Raw genomic sequence first — 14,785 nt, 5'->3', positions numbered from 1 at the left:
TTTTGGTTTTACATTTCATATAGCGAAACAGAAATAATTTAACTGTAATATTTCTAAACATTAACAAAAACATATGTTATAATAAAAAAATATTGTGTAAAACATATTCACAACATATATTTTTATGAAGTTCAACATAATAAAATAATAAAACCAACAAGCATTGTTAAATCCGCCCTATGCTCATGTATCATCTTAAACTTGACCAAGGCAAACAATAACAAATACGATAATTGAAGCTCGATACAAACTTATTATGGATTCATTTACATCACGAATGAAGATCTTCAACAACCATGGCTACCACGAGTGAAGAACTGGAAAAATGTTCACAACATTGGTATCATCCATTAAAAAAACAGGAAAAAAAATTCAACTTTTAACCAGAGGAAATTTCGTTTCTGATGTGGCACTGCTAAGGTGTCTTCGCCCAACAAATGAACAGGGTATACAAGGCCCACATACCCCAAAGGGTATGTGTAGCCTTTGCGTTTGACAAGGGATGAAAAACAATTTCTCATACTCTCTCAAAAGAGGAAAAAAAATTCCATTTGAAAGGGAGGGAAAACACTTTTCCACCTTTTCTCCTCACTTTCCCTTCCTTCGTCCATTTTCTTTTAAGAAACCAAACAAAAGAAACTATTTTGAAATTGTGTTTTCCCTTATAAAATATTTTCCATGGAAAATCATATTGCACTCATAGCGTTTTACGTGCTCCAAATAAAACGGAGTCAAAATTAAAATGGAAAAAGAAAAATGGTGGATGAGATTGGTAGGAGATACAAAAGGATGTAAAGAATTAGAAGAAAAAACAAAGGAAAATGAAAATTGTTATATGTCAAAAGAAGCAGAGACTAAGATACAAACGGTTTAAAAACCAATATTTCGACTTCCAAACGATACAAATGTTATGAGTTGAGTATAATTGCTTTAAATGCTGTATGCGGATAAACATGACCTTGAAAAACAGTGAATGAGATGGTGTTTTTAACCTTATATTCGGAATGGTTTGAGCAAGAGGTCAGGATCCTTCAATCGACGAGCTGTATTGTGAGCTGCAAGGTACTCATGATACCGGAAACCCCTGTAGAGTGGAGGATTCTCTGCAGTGATAAGAGCTTTTGCAGGTTCAATGAAACAGTCCTTTGTTGGCATAAAGAAAAGGACTGCACTTTCACGAGCTTCATACGCATTAGTCACTGCTCGATGATCTCCATTTAGGAGCTTTCCGTTACTAGCTATCTGCAGACAATTACATAACCAATGTTAAAAACTTGATGAAAAACAACATGAAATGTATGGAGGATTATCTGCACACCTGCATAATGTTACCAATATGAACCACAAATGCCTCAGGAATAGGATCAACACCAACCCATTCATCATCCTTAAAAATTTGTAGCCCTGGGACACTTCCTTGCATAAGAATGGTAATGAGACTACGATCACTGTGTTTACCAACACCCAATGTAAGAGTAGGATCAGGGCATACAGGGTAATGATTAACAATCAGCTCTATGTGTTGGCTCTGCTCATTTGCAAAGTATCCTGCTTCTATTCCCAGTCCTTCACATATCAGGTCAAGAATTCGCAATCCCAGCTCATTTACTTTTCTGGTGTATTCCTCAATAATCTCCCTGGACAGCTGTATTAGTTAGTCGATTATTACTTTGATCAGAAAACAAAGAATTATATTCCAGTTACCTGTATTTAGCAGGTTTCGCCGGCCAATGTGGGATGCATTCTTCCAAAGGAGTACATACCTGTTGAAAAGCATCCCTCCATAGGTGAATCTTTTCTTCATCATAGTTAACTGTACTTGTGTACATTTTGAATTTACTGTTAGGGTCTGAAGTGATAAGTGCTGATTTATCTTCAGCGGGAAGCTTAAAGAATTCGTCCAACATTTGTCTTGCATCATCCATTAATCTTCGAGCCACCCCATGATTAAACACCTGCTCCTCAATGAATGAGGTTAGCTAGCTAGTTAATGATTGCATTATTATCAATCGGTAAGATTAGGGCTAAGCGAAATTCGTGGAACATTTGTCTTGCATCGTCCATTACTCTGTTGTTTATGTTTTGTAATTGGGTATTTTAATTATTTGGTGGTAAGTGATTTATAGTTTGGTAAGGGTAAGATGTTGCGGTGGTTATGGTGGAGCTGAGGCTGGGTTTTGTTAGCAGGCGGTGGCGGAAAGGGTGGAGTAAGGTGGCTGTGATTTGAATGCGCCAAATAAAATTACCGGTTAAAATAGGTGACTTACCTTAAGATTAGCGCTAGTATAAGCTAAGACTTCCACGACATATTTTTATTTATTTTCAATTAATCACATTCTTGTTGAGATTGTTTCAGACTTACTTAAAATTTCCACTTCACCCCTCGTACAGTCGTACTCATTCAAGACTCCTCAAATTTATAAAAATAATAAAATAAAAAAAGAATAAATAATAATAATTAAGATTGAATGTAATGTTTAAACGTTTTAAGTAGAGTGTTGGAATTTCAAGACTCTTGCTCAGACTTTTGTCATACCCTTCCACTTAAATGGGAGGTCTTAAGTTAATACTGAACTAGCTTTTGAACCCGTTCATAGAACGGGCGGTTGCATAATGGTTGTTCAGCTGTCTTTTAAAGTTTTAATTAGTGATGACTTGTGATTTTTGGTAATATATGAATTAAATAGAGGTGTAATTTGAAGTGGCAATGGATCGGAGGTCGATCGGGTGGAGATTCATCCGCCTCCATCCGTCCACTTTTCATCTATGATCCAACCCATCCGTCACTCCATTTACCATCCATCCACATCCGGCTCATCCATCATGCATCCGCGGATTAATTGGGTTGGTCGGATGATTAACGATAGTAATTAAAAGTATCGTCAACTTTATTTATAATATCAATCAATATAAAGTAATATGTGTTAGTATAGTGGACAATGAATTATAATTTTGACATCTACATTATAAAATAACCGAAAACTAATAATAATAAATTATTAGGTAATACATACATGATTCTATTAATAATTAAGTAATTGTAGTAAACAAAATTATTAATTTTAACGGATGGATGGATGGATCAAATGATGGATCGGGTGACGGGTTGGGTGAAGCTCCACCCGAATTCGACCCGACCCATCACCCGATCCACGCGCCACCCTTTTAACATCAGTGTTTTATCGGGTTTCAACCATATATTCGGTTCGAGTTGTTCGAATATCCATCGGAGTTTGATGAAATTGTCACCCCTAATTTGAAGGTTGAAAAAATATAAAAAAATATATGTTGAGTTAATATTGAATGTTAAAGGGGTAAAGTGGAAGAGATTAATGTGTATATTGGACTATTGATAATTTATGTTGAATAAGGAAGATGAAGTGGAAGAGGAGTTAAAGTTGTAAAACATAGAAACAATAATAAAAAAAATAAAAAAACTAATAATGAATTAATGAATGAAATGAGGGATGACACATGGTTTCCAATAATCTATGGTAACACATGGCTTCCAATAATTTATGGTTATACTTTTTAAATACTAGGTATAGATAAGACTATTGCTCAGAGTGCCGCTTAATCTTGCTCAGGATCAATTTGCGGAAGACATTAAAAAACTGGGATTACTCCGGAATAATCGGATAAATACTTGGAATTATTTTGAGTGAGTGACAACTAATTCAACTTGTTAAAGTTTTAGGTGTATCAGAACTTGAGAGTTGAGATCGCATCTACTTTTATAAAAATCTAATACAAGAAAAAATCAAAGTACTTCTGTAAAATTAAGTAAAAAAATCAAACACTGGTTTTGCAAAAATTATGATACGGATCAAGTATTGTAGCAAAAAGTGACGTGAATTAGGAAGTTATGATGTGGGAGTACGGTACCTGAAAAGCTCCAAGTTCTTGACAAGCTTGAAGAATCTGATGAACAACAATGGAGTGATCAGGCCCATCTAATTTCCCGAGATCGATGACAGGTGTAACGTAATTGGATGTAGGAAGGATGAGTTTCCCTGGTCTTTGTTCTGGTGGGAATATATAGTTTTCCGGCAATGTCTTACCATCACTCCAGCTTGATACAAACTTCTCCATTACTATATCTTTAATTTTTGACAAGGGAAGAAATGAGAGTTGACTTGGAGAGAATAAAGAGTGAGGGATGACAAATATTCAAGGATTTGCTGACAGTATTTAACGGAAAAAAGAAAGGCGAAAGTTGAAAGGACTCACTAATAATAAATCACAATTTTTTTTATTTTTTTTTTGAAGGTAATAATAAATCACAACTTGACCAAATAAAATAATATTTTCTTCGTCCCTTAATATTCACATTGGTTTGACCGGTGAGGCATCTCTAGACCAGGCCAAAATTATTGCAGCATGCCTGGAGCAATTTTGTGATGCCTCAGGAAGCAAAATTAATTGTTCAAAGTCTAGAATTTTTTTCTCTCATAATACAAGGGAGGAATACAGAGGTGAGATTTGTAATGAACTGCATATGGAGGAAACTGACGACTTGGGTACCTATCTGGGGGTTCCAACCATAAACGGCAGAACTTCAAAGCGGGATTATCAGTACTTGGTTGACCGTATTAACGGTAAACTAGCGGGTTGGAAGGCAAAAATGATTTCCATGGCAGGAAGGGCTACTCTTGTACAATCGGTTGTGAGCTCCATGCCGTATTATGCAATGCAAACTACAAAAGTCCCTCGGTCCACTTGCGATGACATTGATCGGGTGTCGAGAAGATTCTTGTGGGGAGGCAATGAGGAACAAAGGAAAGTACATTTAGTAGGTTGGGAGAAGGTGGCAAGGCCTAACCAAGAAGGTGGGCTAGGAATAAGGTCGATGAGGCAGGCCAATGCGGCTTTCTTGACTAAACTAGGATGGAGGGTTTTAGCTGAACCCGATGCCCTTTGGTCACGAGTAATTCGACACAAATACTGTGCGGGAAGATGTGATTTGGATATGTTTGTCCATAAACCAGGTTCCTCAAATGCTTGGAGAGGCATTGTGGATAATGTAGACACTCTAAGGAGGGGTGTTGGGATGGCTGTGGGGAACGGAGAGCGTACCTTCTTTTGGCATCATAGGTGGAGTTCTGAGTACACTTTACTCGAGCAAACCACGAGGGAAGTCCCTATTAATCTGCAGGACTCTACTGTTCAGGAAATGTGGGACGAAGAACAAGGGTGGAAGTGGGATTTATTCGCAGATTTTTTACCCCAAAAGGCCCTCAAGCAGATTGATTCGCATGAGCTACAGGTGGATGAGGAAGCTGTAGACCGTATCTTCTAGAATGGGTCAATATCAGGAGGTTTTACTGTCAAATCAGCCTTATCTTTAATAAGAGGGAATGCAAATATGGGAACTAGCAGAAGGTGGAATGAAGTTTGGAGAGTTAGAGTGCCTCAACGAATCAGACTTTTTCTTTGGCTCACATTGCAGGATCGATTAATGACAAATGCCAACCGTTTCATCCGAGGTTTTACTACAAATCCAAGATGCTTTGTCTGTGGAGAGGTGGAGGAAAATAATGATCACATACTACGGCAATGTCCAGTGGCGAGAGTAGTGTGGTGGAAATTCCCGGGAATGAATTCAGATGAGTTACTGTTTATGCCAAAATTCGTATGGGGGCGACTTTCGGCTAGGGTCGACACTAACTAAGCAAAGAATCAACGACACAAATAAGGAGGCACGACACAGAGGAGTGTTGACGCGGAAAACCCAGGAACAAGGTAAAAAACCGCGGATAGCTATGAGGCTATCAATCCACTAAGTATTCTATATGATTGTTTATGTTTTTCTTTCTGAGAATCGATAACTAAAATCTCAAGTACAATAATGAATAATGAAACAGTTTATAACTTAAGAGTTTCGGTGCTTGAGTGAACGTGGCTTGCTTATCATTATCTTCGTCCTTTTATAGGGTATTCTCAACGGTCTAATCGGTTGAGAAAATCCCACAAAGATAGGAGTATCTTCATCACACGTCTCTTCAGCCTTCAACTGCTTCCGCGCTTCTCGCGTGAGTCTTGGACTCGTTCTTGCTAGCTTGACGGCGCTGCCTATCATGGGCTTTAGGTCAACTTATCTTCATCAGCCCGTTTCTCGAGGACGCGTCTCAGTTGCTTGTACTTTGTCGCCTGTCCTTCGTCGGCTATACCTCGTTGTATGATGCTACGTCGGACGTATCTCCCTGGAGCTGTGTTTACCTGCGACACGATATGATCTGGCTGACACGACATGACCAAACGTTAGAACGGTTATGTCGTTAGTCCAAAAAGTGGGATAACAGTTTGCCCCCAATTGTGAATTTGCGGAGTCACACAAAGCAAAAGAAACAATTCAAATTAAAAAACCGTCTTCAACTGCCTAGTTCGTGGGATAAAACCGTTCAAAATTCTAGAGTAATAAATACCAATTCACGACATGCAATAAAGTTCTTCACACCAAGTTTTTCAAAAAATTTCTAGATCCGAAAGCAGGAGAGAGAAGAGGGAGAAAGCGAAGTCGATTTTCGCACTGAGTTTGTTCGATTTTCAGGTAAAATTTGCTTTCTTTTTCGATTTCCTTGTAGATTTTTGTAAGTGAGATGGGTAGATCTAAGTCGGTTGTAGCGAGAGGAAAGGGGGAGTCGGGTTCCACTCGGGTTAAGTCCCTTAACCCGATATATTCTACTGTGGTGGATCCGGCGCCTTTTGTTGAACTTGCTGGTTTGCCGCCGTCGGCGGAAGTGAAGATTCCCGGCTCGGATGAGGAAGCCTTTGACTGTCCAGAGGGGTATGTGGTTATGTATGAGTATCCGTTCACAATTGGCTTCAAATTTCCTTTCACTCCTCTAGTTAGGTCCTTTATCGAGGTTTTCCATTTGAGTCCGGATCAGTTGATGCCCCAGATATGGCGGGTTTTCACGGTGGTGCATGGAGTTACTGCGAACTGGCGTACGCCGTTTGACCTGTCTGATTTGATGTACTCTTACGACCTAGCACTGCAGAAGTGTTGTAGGTATACCTTGGTTACGAAGAAGGGGAAGACGAACTTAGGTGTTGGTTTAGGTGTGAACGACAGGGGTTGGCAGAGTCGTTTTGTCTTTGTAGGCAAAGATTCTCTGGGAGATAAAGGGCGGTTTCTGGTCGAGGGATGGACGATGGAAGGTAAATGTGTCGTTTTATCTTTGTTTCTCGTCGTTTTACTGAACGTCGCCTTACTTGGTTTTGTTTTGCAGTTGTCAAGGCGTCGTCGTTGACTGAGTTGAACGCTGATTCTGAGGATAAGTATCGGAAGTTCTTGGGTTATTCTATCGAGGATAGGTCTTTCAGTCGCGACGGAGAGTTTTTAGACGAGCAGGAGGTGGACCGGTCAGGCGACGTCGCCGAGGAGGAGGAGATAGACGAGGGATCAGGTCAACTGACTCGTCGTCGGAAAAGGTTGGATTTGCTTGAGGAGGTAGTGGCAAACTCGTCGTCCGCCGAAGGTGAAGTAGGTGATATGGCTGACAACTCAGGTATTTGTCGTTTGTTTATTTCGGGGTTTGTGTATATTTTTGTTTTTGTTTTGGATAATGTTTGACCTTTATTTTTTGTATTGGGTGTAGAGCATACTCTTTCGTCTCGGCCTGTGTCGAGGATGTCTCAGAGCGAGATTCAGGAGCGTGCAAGGAAGCGACTGAGGTCGTCCTCGACTTCTGGTGGACGAGGTATGACGGTTGTACCTCGGTTTTCTGCGATAGGTTCATCGGCCGAGACGCCTGTCGTCATAGGAGCCGAAGGCTTTCATCCGATTGCTTCGTCGTCGCCTCCACAGCCGTTCAAGGCGTCGTCTGCTGCTGTCGACGTTAGTAAAGTGTCTACTTCGTCGGCCAAGAAGCGACCTGTCGAGACGGATCCTGTCGAGGATACGGTTATCACTTTGCCCCCAAGCTTCTTGGGTGATGAAGAGGCGTCGGTTATATGGCCTTTCGCTGATCGCTTGATCTTGCCTACGACGTATCGACGATACCACGAGGTGGATCCTCTTCCTGTCGCGTCGGACGCCGCTGAGCTTAGTCTGCGGGTGAGTTTTATTTAGTTTTTTTCTTCTTTTTTGTTTGTGAAAGATGTATGTTGTGTAAATCTGTTTTGGCATTGGTTTTGCGCAGGCGTCGCAGGCTGCCTTGGCTGTACGTAGGCAGTGTTCGTTGCTGTGCGACGAGGTGACGAATGCAAGGCAGCTGACGGCGACGGCGAAGAAGGCGGCCGCGTCGTGGGAAGCGAAGTGGAAAGCTGCTGAGAAGAAGGTCGTGGATCTTGCTGCGGTGATTAAGGCCAGGGGTGATCAATTGAAAGGTAAGGATAAGCAGTTAGCCGACGTGGCTAAAGATCTGGAGAAAGTGAAGGAGGAGTTGACCTCGACGACAGAGGAGTTGGATGGATTGAGGAGCTTGTACGACGCCCTGCAGGAGGAGGCGAAGGACGTCGAGGCTCTTGCTATATGGAGGACGCGGGCGCAGATGATGTATTCCTGCCTGATTGGGGAGACTAGCCTTTGGCCGTGTCAAAAGGAGGTGGATGACTATCTGGCTAATGGCGGTACCATGGCTGACCTGTCGGTGCCCGTGGTGGATTCGGAGGAGTTGGCGAAGACGGCTGACACTGCTAGTACTGAGGCGACGGAGGTGGATGCGGCTTTGTTGGTGGTGAGTGCGCCTGTTCCGGACCAAGAGGGGGAGGTTTTAGCTGTTGGGTGCGAAGAGGAGGCCCTTGCCGTCGTTTCTCAAGACGAGACGGTGGACGTGGCGTCGGTGGAGGTGCCAGTCGTGCCCCCAGAGCAAGAGCCGGAGCAGGAAGTCGTGGTCTCTACCCAGGAAGAAGGGATGTAATAGTTTGTAGTTTTCGAATTTTCTGTTGGTTTTTGTGTTTTGTTGGTGAACTTCTTTACTCGTCGTTGATGGCGGCGACGAGGTGGTTTGGATGACTTGTGTTTTGTTTTTGTGTTTGGAATGTTTTTATTCGTCGTCGGTAGTGGCGACGCTGTGTGTGGATAATGTTTAGTGTTTGAAATTTCGGAAGTCGTGGCCTTAGGGGTCGCGCGTCGTGTGTGTTAAGTTTGTTTTTCTTTATGGTTATCCCGTTGCGTTTTGATGTCTTAGTTTCGTGTAGCAGATGCTTTGCAAGTAATAAGAATTGAACCGACTGATGTGTAAAATCATACCTGCGTTGTTACTTCGTTGTCTCTTGCGGTCTCGCTCTGAGTCGTACGTTGTTGCTTGTGGATGTCATTCGTCGTGCGTCTTGCATTCTGCAAAAGAAAACAGGGGTCGCTAGGAGGATTGGCCGTTGGGGATGCCAACGGCCCTCCGATGCCTAAGTCAGTAATGGTTTTTAAAATAAAACGATAAAGAAAAGTAAAGACGACGATACGGCGACTGATAAAATTGGTTACGACGAGATTTCAAAAATGGTAGAGTTTAAGATGTGTTGCGTTCCAGCTTCGGGGGACCGACTTGCCATCTTTGGTAATGAGTCTGTATGCCCCCTTTCCGACGATTTTGTCGATCAAGTACGGTCCTTCCCAAGCTGGTGCTAACTTACCCGCGTTCAATTCTTTCGTGTTTTGAAATACTCTGCGCAGTACCCAATCTCCTTCTTTGAACATTTTCACTTTGACATTTTTGTTGAAGCACTTTGCCACGATTTGTTGCTGTGACGCCATCCTTATCAATGCTGCTTCCCTGAGATCTTCTGTGTTGTCGAGGTTTTCGCTGAGTTCTACGTCGTTTTGCTCTGGCGTCATGAGTCCATATCGTGCACTGGGCAGCGTCACTTCAGGGGGAAGTACCGCTTCGCACCCGTAAACGAGTGAGAAGGGAGTCTGTCCCGTCGCCGTCCTAGGCGTCGTCCTGTTGGCCCATAGGATGGATGGCAATTCTTCTGCCCATCGCCCCTTCTTGTCGTCCAACCGCTTTTTCAGCGACGCGATGATCGTTTTGTTGCTGGATTCCGCCTGTCCGTTTGCTTGGGGGTATCTGGGCGTCGACGTCTTTAGCTCGATGTTCCATGTTTTGCAGAAAGCTCTTGTCTTGTCGCTGATGAATTGTGATCCGTTGTCGCAGATGATTTCTGACGGTATTCCGAACCTGCATATTATGTTAGTCCATATGAACGAGCATACCTCTTTGTCCCTTACTTGTTGGAACGCACCTGCTTGTATCCACTTGGAAAAATAATCTGTTAGGGCTAACATGAAGACCTTTTGTCCTGGGGCGACGGGCAATTTGCCAACGATGTCCATCCCCCATTTCATGAAAGGCCACGGAGTTAGGGTTGGATGCGAGAATTCGGATGGTTTATGTGTCATACCTGCGTGTCGTTGGCACTTGTCGCACTTGGATACGTACCTCATGGCGTCCTTAAGCATTGTTGGCCAATAGTATCCATTTCTTTTGATTCTGGTTGATAAGCTTCGTCCTCCTTCGTGTCCTCCGCATTCTCCTTCGTGGTATTGTTTCAATAGCGTTTCCCACTCGATCTCTTCGGCACATCGCATCAACATTCCGTTTGCTGATCGCTTAAATAGTACGTCCTGCAAAATAACATATCGTGAAGCTTTGAAAAGTATCTTTCTGGCGTCTAGCTTGTCGTCGGGTAGAGTTTCGTGCTTTAGGTAATCGAAGATGGGTTTGGTCCAATTGTCTGTGTTTAAGGTTGATAGGACGAGGCTGGCGTCTTGTGGTATGTCTTTTTCGACGGCGGGCGATAGTAGGTGCACTAGAGGTATGGTCGAGAATGGTGATTTTCTGAGTGCGGATCCTAGGTTGGCAAGGGCGTCGGCTTGCGTGTTTAGGTCTCTTGGGACTTGTTTGATGGAGAAGGGTTTGAATTTGGAAGTTAACTCTTTTGCTTTCTCGAGATACAAGGTCATTTTTAGGTCTTTAGCTTCGTAGTCGCCGTTAATCTGGTTGACGATTAGTTGTGAGTCACTGAAGATGTTGAGTCCGCTTGCCCCTAATTCCATAGCTAATGTCATTCCGGCGGTTAGCGCCTCGTATTCTGCTTCGTTGTTAGTTGCCTTGAAGTCGCAGCAGATTGCCTGTGCTATCATGTCCCCTTGTGGTGACTTCAGTACGACGCCTAAACCTGCACCACGAAAGTTAGATGAGCCGTCGACGAAGAGTGTCCATATTTCTTCTATGTTGTTGATGAGTTTGACTTCGTCGTCTGCTATTCTCTCTAAGTCGGGGCTGAAGTCTGCCACAAAATCTGCTAGAGCCTGCGACTTTACAGCCGTCCTTGGTTGATACTTGATGTCGAACCTTCCTAGTGCCATTGTCCACTTCTCCATTCGACCTGTTAGTTCTGGCCTACGCATCACAGACTTGATTGGATAGTTAGTCATCACCACTATTTGGTGAGTTTCAAAATAATGCCTTAGTTTTTTGGCTGCGGTAACGAGTGCTAAGACGAGTTTTTCGAGGGAGGAATACCTGGTCTCTGCTTCCAGTAGTGACTTACTGATGTAATAAATGGGTAGTTGTTGTGCTTCGTCTTCTCGAGCTAGGACCGCGCTCACTGCCGTCGAGCTAACGGCTAAATAGAGTTGTAAGACTTCTCCTTCTTTTGGCTTGGATAGGAGGGGCGGCGACATCATGTATTTTTTGAGGTTCTGCAGGGCTGCTTCGTGGTCGTCGGACCAGTTAAACCCCTTGTTTTTGCGTAGGACGTCGTAAAATAATCGGCACTTGTCCGACGACCGTGATATAAAACGGTTCAGTGCCGCCACTCTCCCTGTCAAGCGTTGTACCTCTTTTATGTTCCGCGGGGATTGAATGTTGATGATCGCGCGCACTTGGTCGGGGCTGGCCTCGATTCCTCGTTGGGTGACGATGTAACCTAAGAATTTTCCTGCGGACACTCCGAAAGAACATTTAGTCGGGTTAAGTTTCATACCGTACTTTTTTAGTATGTCGAAGGATTGTCGTAGGTGTTCCACGTGATCGTCAGCCTTCCTCGATTTCACCAGCATGTCGTCAATGTATACCTCCATTGTGTCTCCGAGTTGGTCTTTAAACATCTTGTTGACTAATCTTTGGTACGTCGCACCTGCATTTTTAAGACCAAAAGGCATGACTTTATAACAATAAATTCCTCTATCCGTTACAAAAGATGTTTTTTCCTGGTCGTCTGGGTGCATAAGGATTTGGTTGTATCCTGAGTAGGCGTCCATGAATGTGAGTAGCTCGTGTCCGGCTGTGGCGTCGACCAGGGCGTCGATGTGCGGCAGAGGGAATGGGTCCTTGGGGCAAGCTTTGTTGATATCTGTGAAGTCGATGCAGACTCTCCATTTTCCGTTCTTTTTGCTGACGACGACGACGTTTGCTAACCAGTCTGGATATTTGACCTCTCTGATCTTCCCTGAATCTATCAGGTTTTGTACTTCTTCGTCTATGATTTTATTCCTTTCGGGTGCGAACTTACGTCGTTTCTGTTTTACCGGTCTGAAGCTGGGGTCGACGTTGAGCTTGTGGGTAATCACGTCTGGGCTAATTCCTGTCATGTCCTCGTGTGACCAAGCGAAACAGTCCGAGTTTTCTCTTAGAAACGACACTATCTGACTTTTGATGTTGTCAGGCAGTGAGGCTCCGATCCTTATGACTTGGTCTGGCTTTGTCTGGTCTAGTACTATCTCGTCGATTTGTTGGTCGTCGGGGTCGTCCGACGTCGACCCTGGCTGTAATTGCTAGATGGGTGACTTTGATGGTTTCAGTGCTGTCTCGTAACATTTCTTCGCATCCCTTTGCTGCCCTTTGATTTCCATGACCCCCCACTTGGTTGGAAATTTGATTGATTGGTGATATGTTGATGGCACTGCCTTCATTTTGTGGATCCATGGTCGTCCTAGGATGACGTTGTACGCTGATGGACAATCGACGACGTTGAACTTGGTCATCATGTTGACGCCTTCTGCGTATGTAGGCAGCGATATCTCTCCTACCGTCCGTAGTGCTTCTCCACTGAACCCTACCAGGACTGTTGATCTCCTTACTATGTTTTTCTCTTCTAATCCCATTTCTTGTAGTGCTTTCAAGAACAATACGTTGGCTGAGCTTCCGTTGTCGACCAGTATCCTTTTGATCAATGCGTTCCCTACTGGGAGCGATATTACCAACCCGTCGTGGTGCTCCCGCTGTGTATCTACAGAATCTGAATCGTCGAAAGTAATAGCCATTGCGGTCAGGGACCTGTGTAGTGCGACCTCGTCTTCGGTTTGTCCCTCTTCTACGGTCTCAGATTCTCCCCTGTTAATTTTTTTAGCTGCAGAAGAGGTTAGTCCACAAATATCTGAACCACCGGAAATAACATTTACCACTTTATTGAACGGTGGTGGGTCTGGTCGCTCGCTGCTTGTCGCTGGGCCGGGCAGGGTGGTTTGCTCTTTGGAAAATGTTTCTTTTCCCTTGTCGCTCAACAGTTCCTTTAGATGCCCCCGTTTCAGGAGGTATGCGACTTCCTTTCGGAGGGAGATGCACTCCTCGGTTGTGTGTCCGTTGTCGCGGTGGAAGTCGCACCATTTGCTCATGTCCTTCATGGAGTCCGGTCTGTCGTTCTTCCGGGGCCATCTGACTGTTCCGCCTACATTTTGAAGGGCGTTCACCACACCTCCAATGTCGACGTTGAAGCCGTAGTCGGAGATGTTGGGGTGTTCGACCCGCTCGTTCCTGTAAACATTGTTAGTATCATAATACTGATTGACACTTTGTACCTGGTTTTGCCGAACATACGGTTGGTGTCGCCAATTGTTGTTCCTTGGGGTGTACGATCTTCTGTCGCTGCTGCCCCCCGTCGACCGTTGAGATGCTGTTCGGATAACCTCGTCGTCTTCGATTCGCATCTGGGCGGTGGCCCTTGATCGCACCTCTTCGAAAGTTGCACAGGGGTATTTGGTTATTTCCCGGTATAGCTCCGAATTGGGGATGAGGCCTCTCTTGAACGCCTCAATAGAAGTCCTGACATCACAATTTTTTATACCAATTTTTTCACAATTAAAACGGTTAAAATAATCGCGTACCGACTCGGTTGGCCCTTGAACCAACCGATAGAGATCACTGGTTTGTTTTTCTAACTGGCGACTGCTGGCGAATTGTTGATAGAAGGCGTTGATGAGGTCGGACAGACAGGAGATGGATCTGGGAGGGACGTTCGTGAGCCATTCCAAAGCTGCTCCATCAAGGGTGCCGCCGAATGATTTGCACATAACAGGTTCCACTAGGTCGTGCGGAATCCCGATCTGCCACATGCGCTGCTTGTAGAAGTTGACGTGCCTATAGGGGTCGGATGTCCCGTCGTACAGGGTGGTCCAGGTTGGGAGCCGGAGTGTGTGCGGAACTGTCACTCTAGCGATCGCTTCGCAGAACGGCGACGCGGCATATCCGTCGGTCGGCTCGGTCTCTACTGGTGTAGGTGCCCCGGGGAACCTGGTCATCAACTTCATCAGGCGGGAATAGTGCTTTGTCATGCGTGCATCCATCTTGTTCAGGCGTTGGGTCACCGGATCGGGAGCTTCTTTGTCTTCTTCCTCACGGGTTTCCTCCTCATCGTCGGTCACGTCTTCGAAGTCATCGGGCATCTCGAACGTTAGCTTTTTTGGCTTCCCACCTTTGTAGCGGGACTGGTGCTTGTTGCTCTTTACAGATTCGAGCTCTTTCTGGAGGGTTTCATTGGATGCCCTCTCTTGGGCTAGTTCGGCTTGGGCTTTCTCGTAAGCCGCCTTCATCTCTGCGATCGTCATCTCTCCAGTAGTCAT

General features: G+C 44.3%; 3 protein-coding genes across 4 annotated transcripts; 1 reads left to right on the top strand and 2 right to left on the bottom strand.

Moving 5' to 3' along the window:
- Window positions 1–261: 261 nt before the first annotated feature.
- LOC110805801 (hyoscyamine 6-dioxygenase) lies at window positions 262–4,204 on the bottom strand. Of its 2 annotated transcripts, none has more exons than XM_056839730.1 (4): window positions 3,886–4,204; window positions 1,705–1,763; window positions 1,319–1,637; window positions 262–1,242 (listed from the first exon to the last, which is right to left on the bottom strand). In XM_056839730.1, exons 1-4 carry the CDS (start codon window positions 4,090–4,092, stop codon window positions 994–996), a joined length of 834 nt encoding a protein of 277 aa, XP_056695708.1. In that variant the 5' UTR covers window positions 4,093–4,204; the 3' UTR covers window positions 262–993. The 2 variants fall into 2 exon arrangements, with proteins under 2 accessions (XP_056695708.1, XP_056695707.1); XM_056839729.1 differs by having other exon boundaries at window positions 1,705–1,955; window positions 3,886–4,199.
- A 1,161-nt stretch (window positions 4,205–5,365) lies between these two features.
- Window positions 5,366–8,903, top strand: LOC130469553 (uncharacterized). The gene is made up of 5 exons (XM_056838907.1): window positions 5,366–5,632; window positions 6,585–7,231; window positions 7,318–7,511; window positions 7,602–8,011; window positions 8,550–8,903. The coding sequence occupies exons 1-5, from the start codon at window positions 5,366–5,368 to the stop codon at window positions 8,862–8,864; spliced, it is 1,833 nt and encodes a 610-aa protein (XP_056694885.1). The 3' UTR covers window positions 8,865–8,903.
- A 3,818-nt stretch (window positions 8,904–12,721) lies between these two features.
- Window positions 12,722–14,785, bottom strand: LOC110776286 (uncharacterized). The gene is made up of 2 exons (XM_056838906.1): window positions 14,076–14,785; window positions 12,722–13,988 (listed from the first exon to the last, which is right to left on the bottom strand). The coding sequence occupies exons 1-2, from the start codon at window positions 14,783–14,785 to the stop codon at window positions 12,722–12,724; spliced, it is 1,977 nt and encodes a 658-aa protein (XP_056694884.1).

This window comes from Spinacia oleracea, chromosome 3 (assembly GCF_020520425.1).
Source record: "Spinacia oleracea cultivar Varoflay chromosome 3, BTI_SOV_V1, whole genome shotgun sequence".
Classification (NCBI taxonomy): Eukaryota; Viridiplantae; Streptophyta; class Magnoliopsida; order Caryophyllales; family Amaranthaceae; genus Spinacia; species Spinacia oleracea.
The sequence above is the reverse complement of the archived record's forward strand: the minus strand, read 5'-3'. Positions and strand labels throughout refer to the sequence as shown.

What these genes read in the sequence shown, in the direction of transcription:
- LOC110805801 (XM_056839729.1), bottom strand. Translation starts at nt 4,092, where the DNA reads ATGGAGAAGTTTGTATCAAGCTGGAGTGATGGTAAGACATTGCCGGAA. An exon ending in AAGAACTTGGAGCTTTTCAG is followed by an intron (nt 1,956 to 3,885) that starts GTACCGTACTCC and finishes ATTGAGGAGCAG; the next exon opens with GTGTTTAATCATGGGGTGGC. An exon ending in ATATTGGTAACATTATGCAG is followed by an intron (nt 1,243 to 1,318) that starts GTGTGCAGATAA and finishes AATTGTCTGCAG; the next exon opens with ATAGCTAGTAACGGAAAGCT.
- LOC130469553 (XM_056838907.1), top strand. Translation starts at nt 5,366, where the DNA reads ATGGGAACTAGCAGAAGGTGGAATGAAGTTTGGAGAGTTAGAGTGCCT. An exon ending in TACTGTTTATGCCAAAATTC is followed by an intron (nt 5,633 to 6,584) that starts GTATGGGGGCGA and finishes ATTTCCTTGTAG; the next exon opens with ATTTTTGTAAGTGAGATGGG. An exon ending in TTACTTGGTTTTGTTTTGCA is followed by an intron (nt 7,232 to 7,317) that starts GTTGTCAAGGCG and finishes TATCGAGGATAG; the next exon opens with GTCTTTCAGTCGCGACGGAG.
- LOC110776286 (XM_056838906.1), bottom strand. Translation starts at nt 14,785, where the DNA reads ATGACTACTGGAGAGATGACGATCGCAGAGATGAAGGCGGCTTACGAG. An exon ending in CAAACCAGTGATCTCTATCG is followed by an intron (nt 13,989 to 14,075) that starts GTTGGTTCAAGG and finishes TTGTGATGTCAG; the next exon opens with GACTTCTATTGAGGCGTTCA.